Source organism: Vigna radiata, unplaced genomic scaffold (assembly GCF_000741045.1).
Source record: "Vigna radiata var. radiata cultivar VC1973A unplaced genomic scaffold, Vradiata_ver6 scaffold_23, whole genome shotgun sequence".
Lineage (NCBI taxonomy): Eukaryota > Viridiplantae > Streptophyta > Magnoliopsida > Fabales > Fabaceae > Vigna > Vigna radiata.
The window spans coordinates 34,856-41,087 of NW_014541837.1; the positions used below are offsets into that span (position 1 = coordinate 34,856).

The 6,232-nt window shown below is 33.5% G+C and overlaps 1 protein-coding gene across 1 annotated transcript; it reads right to left on the minus strand.

The window, feature by feature from the left end:
• Positions 1 to 4,856: 4,856 nt before the first annotated feature.
• On the minus strand, positions 4,857 to 5,681 carry LOC106778560 (60S ribosomal protein L37-3). The gene is made up of 4 exons (XM_014666529.2): positions 5,549 to 5,681; positions 5,331 to 5,466; positions 5,160 to 5,261; positions 4,857 to 5,080 (listed from the first exon to the last, which is right to left on the minus strand). Exons 1-4 carry the CDS (start codon positions 5,549 to 5,551, stop codon positions 5,034 to 5,036), a joined length of 288 nt encoding a protein of 95 aa, XP_014522015.1. The 5' UTR covers positions 5,552 to 5,681; the 3' UTR covers positions 4,857 to 5,033.
• Between the last annotated feature and the right edge of the window lie 551 nt (positions 5,682 to 6,232).

Sequence of the window (6,232 nt, forward strand, 5' to 3'; positions counted from 1 at the left end):
CCCTTGCCTTTTTAGATTATGGCAGAAATGAAAATTTTATTTGGACTTGCAGATAGGAGAAAGATTATTAACGCATGCTTGATATGTTGGGAGTAGATGGAGAAATTATAAGACCCTGAGGAGGGTTGCTTAAATCGAAATGTAAATAATATAATTAATATAATAATATAAATAACATGAGTAATAAAATATTAATAATAATCTATTTAACAATAATATTATTAATAATTACAATATAAATAGTAATAATAATTTTATTGAGTTAATTATAATTTATTTAAAATTAATGTTAATTATAAAAGTAAAATGATAATCACTTAATTTTATCAATTAAAACAATTTTCTAATCTATTATACATTTTATATCATATCAAATTTACTCAAATCACTCTATCTTTTTCATAATTCAAACAATACCACAATCATCAACTTTCCTTTCAAACAATAATAATTATAATTATAATAATTTTTTCTTTAATTCTTAGTTTTATAACTTATTTTTAAGATACATATTTAATATTTTTAATTTTTTATAATTATTTAATTATTATTTGATATTTCTATAGTTATAATTTTTTTTTATATTATGTGGTAAGACTTGCAAATGAGTCAGCTTTAAAAATAAATGGTCATGTGACAGCAGATGATGGGCTAAGCCACTTTAGTAAACACTGTCTTGAAAATTCCAAGTTCATTCTATTGCCGGAATAACATTGCCTTCCTTCAAACGCTCATTTCTCCTTCTTCTCTGCTCTACCATCTCTCCATCTCAACTCAAATTTTAATCGTTGGTTTGTTGAACAGAAGTTACCTAGTTGATCAAGGCTTCAAGAGCAACGCTTCCAACCGATCAATTTCCCTATTCCTTGACTGGTGAGTTAAACCCTCTTTTCATTCAACTTTAGAGCCGAAGTCATGCAACAAATTCTGGTTGCATGTAACTGGTTGTATTATCCCCAAATTTCTAGCTTTGACCACGTTCTAAAGACTAATTTATATCACCAATTGGTGATCGATAGGTACTGTTAGGGTTTCCCTAAGGAGTAGCATATTTGTTGATCATCCTTGAGCATAGTTGTTTGCACTAGAGGTAAGGGAAGCTTAGGTTTTAAATTTTTGTCTGGGGAATTAGGGTGGTATGGCTATAATTCTGTTTTGGATATTGTGGTAGGATGTGCAAGTGACACTATTTTGAGTATCTTTTTATGCATGAACTAAAATTTGATAAAATTCCATGATAGAACTGGTACTAGTTGATATGTGAATTATGAGACTATGAATGTATGGTTTGAATCCAGTATGAACAATGTATAATGATGTGGTTGAGTCTGTGAAATCTGTAGAGTTAATTTTGCATGTTACTTAATAAAAGGATAATTTGATTATGGTGTTTTAGGTTAGTCGAGAGGAAGTAAGGTAGTCAATTTAGGCAATTGGGATTGGAAACTGTCTTAGGCATTTGGGGTAGCTCAGGTAGGCAAATATGACTTGTTAGGAGTGTCTAAAGGGCTAAAAATAGTTTCAATATGTTAAAAGTATAATTAAGTCATTTAGTTGATGAAATTGAAGAATTTATGTGTAGATCATTGCATAACCACTAGACAAATAGGTTAGAAAGTGTTGTAAACAATTAGGCAAGTTTAATTCATCATATTGATTAAATTAAAAGTTCTAGAATCTCATCAAAGTGCCTAAAACGAAATTTGAGTAGGGGAGTTCTGCAAATCTACAAAATTTGGATTCTGCATATTTTGCAGACTCATTGTGCGAGAGGATTCGCACAGTGAGTCGTTCAAACAAGGTGCTCTTTGCCTTCGCATGCGTCTAGTGCACCTGGTGCGCCTTGTGGCTGTAGTAGAGTGGGAATAAAGGGTGTTAATTCGCGAAGCCAGTTTGGTCGTTCTGCAGATGTTTTAAGAGGAGGGTTCTCGGGTTGGTGATCCGCATAGCGCATGGGTGCGCTATGCGAAACACTTTTGGTCTCGCCCTACGACCAGAAGCGCTGAGCGAATCCTCTCATTTTAATTCACTTGATTTTTTCTTCATTGCTTGGCTGATTCATGATGTATGATACCTATATGAGTTTATAAGACTTTGTATATGCATTTGTATAACATTGTGATGGTATGTTGGGGAATGTAAAGAGAAGATAAAATGATTTAAGTGATGAGATTGTGAATCAAAGTAAGATCTCTAGGTGAGGTCATTGTAGTGTTTAGAATGAATGTAAGAGGCTTCCATATGGGGGGTTATCCTAACACTCTAACGGTCTTTCATTCTCACTTAGAGAGGATTGACACGTGTGGTGAGAATAGTGGGAGGTCCTAGTGTAGGGGCTTCTTGGAAGGCCTATTGCGCGGTAACGAACAAACACTTGTGAGTGGTAGGGTGTAACCCATTGCCAATGGCTTTGCAAAGCAGTAAAGGCCACCACAAGTGCACAATCCGCCGCAGATCGACATTCATTCTAAGTTCGGACGAGTCTAGGGGTCACAACATGATAGAATACTTGATTTGGTTAATTGCATGAATATAATTTCTATGTTTATGTTAAATGATGACTTGCATGCTTATATGTGTGAATGTTCTTTATTATATTAGATCGGTTTGAATTAACTTGTATGCTTTTAGAAACCTAGCTTACCCTTACTCTTGTGTGTTGTATGTGCTTGCCCTTTTTCTCTTGCAATGATCATCCAACTTTGAATGTGAACAGAAGCTGATGATGTACCTTTGGAGCAAGCATTGGTGCATGAAGAAGATGCAACCCCTAATTCTTAGGATTTTTCTTAAATGCCTCCTTTATTTTGAAAAACTTATACTTGTAAAAGTTTTAAATTCTACCTCTATTTTGGATGACTGTGTATCTTAATACTAACATTCCCTACTCTAACTGTTTTCTCATACTTTAATAGCTTAATCCTATTATATTGTATGTTTAGTATAATATTTGGGATGTCACATTCTGTCTGTAAATTGGACTAGATGCGACTTCGATTATAAAGGGGTCATAACTTCCATCATTATTATGCAAGTTTTGTGGTTAGTATATTGGTTATAGAACACTTAGTATAAGGATCTTGTTGACTCTCCATGAACAGTACTGCAAAGGAAGAAGAAAAGAGAAAATAAAAAGAAAAAAGATGTAGAAAAGAACTTCATCTATAAAGTTATTCTAGAATGTTTAATTCATGTAGGGATGTATCCAAAAATTCATTCCCAAAAACTGTAAATACAGTTCTAGAAAGTTTGTTCTTAAAATTCAATTTTAAAAAAATAATTTCAAAATAATTATTTAAAGGAATGCACGTAAAAATTATGGAGGTGCCCCAAGTAAAAGTCGATTTATTAATGGAACTGCTATATAATTGGACCGAAGAAAACCAAAAAAAATGACGAAATGTCAAATATAAAAAAACATTATATTCTCAGACTTTTTATATATCACACTTTCTTCATTCATCTCATTTTATTTCTTTCTGCATCCCCCATATTAAAAAGACATCCCTTTTTTTCCTTCTCAGTTTTTTAATTTGAAAGTGAAGAATAACTTCAAATTTTATAATTATTTATTCGTGAGATGAGAGCTGCTGGTTTGTACAAGATTCTCAGCTATTACAAAAATGAATTTGAAAAATGAGACCAAAGTGAAAAAAGTTTAAAATTGGAAAACGAAAATGAAAACATCATCCTAACATTAGAATAAAAAAACCCATTCGGCCTACCCTTCGGCTTTGGTAGTAAAATCCCTTGAACGTAAACCTAGTTTAGCCCTATTATTCTCAGATATTTAAGGAAAACAGATGACAGACTAATACCATCTTTAAACTTCTATCATATAATTTCAAAAAAGTATGTAAAACAAGTATAATTTTACAGGAAGGAGACTCGTAAATAATGAATACTAAAATAGATGAACGTAAAAATATTTCAAGAAAATACGAGACGAATATAAAAATAAAATAACGATGGATGTGTAATTATGCAATTACCTGACATGTGGATTCAATAATAAATTTTTTAATATTTGTAGAACTTTTACTGGAGCGAAATTGATTAACAAAAACTATCCAATATTTGACAAAATCTATACAATATTTGACCTCTCTTACAATTACAATTACATGTCATTCATCCCAAACTTGCATATTCTCAAATTCTTCTATCAAAAAAACATTATCAGGTGGAACATGATTGGTAAGAATTATTTACATTCGTAGTTTTCTTATCTACTCCGAATACAGCGAGATGTTTTATTTTTCTTCCTTGTTGAAACTACTCCTAGTTGTTGGGCTTAAACTCAGGAATTGAGTCTCAAGATGTATAAAATGTCGGCACCATTCTATTTCTTTTTTAAGACTCATCTTAACTATCTCTTATCATTACATTATATATGTATGTATATGTATATGTATATATATATATATATATATATATATATATATATATATATATACACACACATATATATATCGCAAAATTGAATGTTCTAATATTCTTCTTCTATCAAGGAAACATTACCAAGAGAGAAGTTGCGAAGAATTTTGAAGATTCATGGTTTTGTCATTTCTCACCAGGTGCGACATGTCTTGCATTTCCTCCTTGTTGAAACTATAACCAGCATTATCAGACTAGCTGGCTTGGATGGCAAGCCATTTCAAATAACATAACCCGAAACCAATAAACTTTTGACAAATCATCAAATAATTTATATTCTAATATAGAATTCTCCTGTAGTATGCAAAATATAAGCTAATGCTGTAATGCAAACAATCTTATCAGCATAATTAGGATAAAATAATTCATTTTGCCAACAAAAATTCAAAACTAAGGCCTGAATTGAAAACTAAAGTATAGACGTAAAATAACTATCAAATCAAAAACTCCTTCCCATAATCAAGTTGAAATACAAATCCATATATATCAAATGAGATCAAAACGACTGAAATACTGTTTCACAGGGTTTCGAACAACATAGAAGCCTAAAAACTCCTACAATTCAGTGATCCAGAAAAATTGCTACCTTCGACAGCTTAGGCAGTGGTAGCCGCTCCTCTCTTCCTGGGTGCAGCTTCGGTACCTGATTCAAAATCACAACGTTAGCAAAAACCCTAAAACAACACCCAAAATTAAACACTCAAATAATGAACCGCTTATACCCTCTCTGAAGCCGCTCTTGAATCTGCGAGGCACGTGACGCAGGTACCTCATTCTTCCAGTTCCAGTGGTCTTTCTCCTAATGGCCTTGACGCTCCAGTTATCTGAAACCACCGACCAATCAAGACCAAATCTTAAACACAAACCCTAAATTTAAAAAGTAAAAGAGTTACATTTTCTAGTGCGTGCTGCTGGGAAAGCACACGCAGCACAGCGACTCTTCTGGAGGTGGAAGCTGCGACGGCCGCATCTGACACAGAGGGTGTGGGTCTTGTTCCTCCTCTTACCGAAACTCCCTGTTCCCTTCCCCTGCACTCATGCAAAATCAAAACACCGTCAGAATCAGATTCATATCACACCTACACAGAGTAAAAGAAAAAAAAAACGATACCATTGATGGTAGACACAGAGCAGAAACCCAATTGCTGCGAAAGGAGAGAATATATATGAAACCTAATTGCTGCACTGGAGAGAATTTATGTATGTGTCGGCACAGTGTGGGTTTTAGGGTATTTTTTGTTTGGGCCTTCGGCCCAATTATATAGCGAAGGCAAAAATATAAAAAAGGTGAAGTAGAAATAGAAAATATAAGAACTTTAAGCTATAAGCTATTATTAAATTCAATGACAACACATCAACTTCAATACTCACCAGAAAGACACAACAATAGAAGCACTAACTTCATCTTCACCAACAGAACCACTCCATTCATTCAAACTCAAGCACAACACCATCATTTCTCAACCTGTCCTGCACAAAGCCACAGAAATAAGAACCAATCACTAAGAACAAAGAAATAATTGATTTTCGAATTCAAGATCCAATTTTCACAAATCCAATTTTAGGCAGAACGACATTACCTTGTAGTAATAGTTTGCCCGTTCGGTTATAAAGGTTGTCTTTTCCTGATCAGGTAAATACATTGGGATTTGGTTATACCCAAAATATGCGTTCAGGAAACCCAATACGACATGTCCTGAGGCCCCGTATACTAATCGGTCGATGCTCAGGAGGGGATATGAATCTTTTGGGCACGCTTTGTTCAGGTCGTTGAAGTCGATAAACACCCTTCATT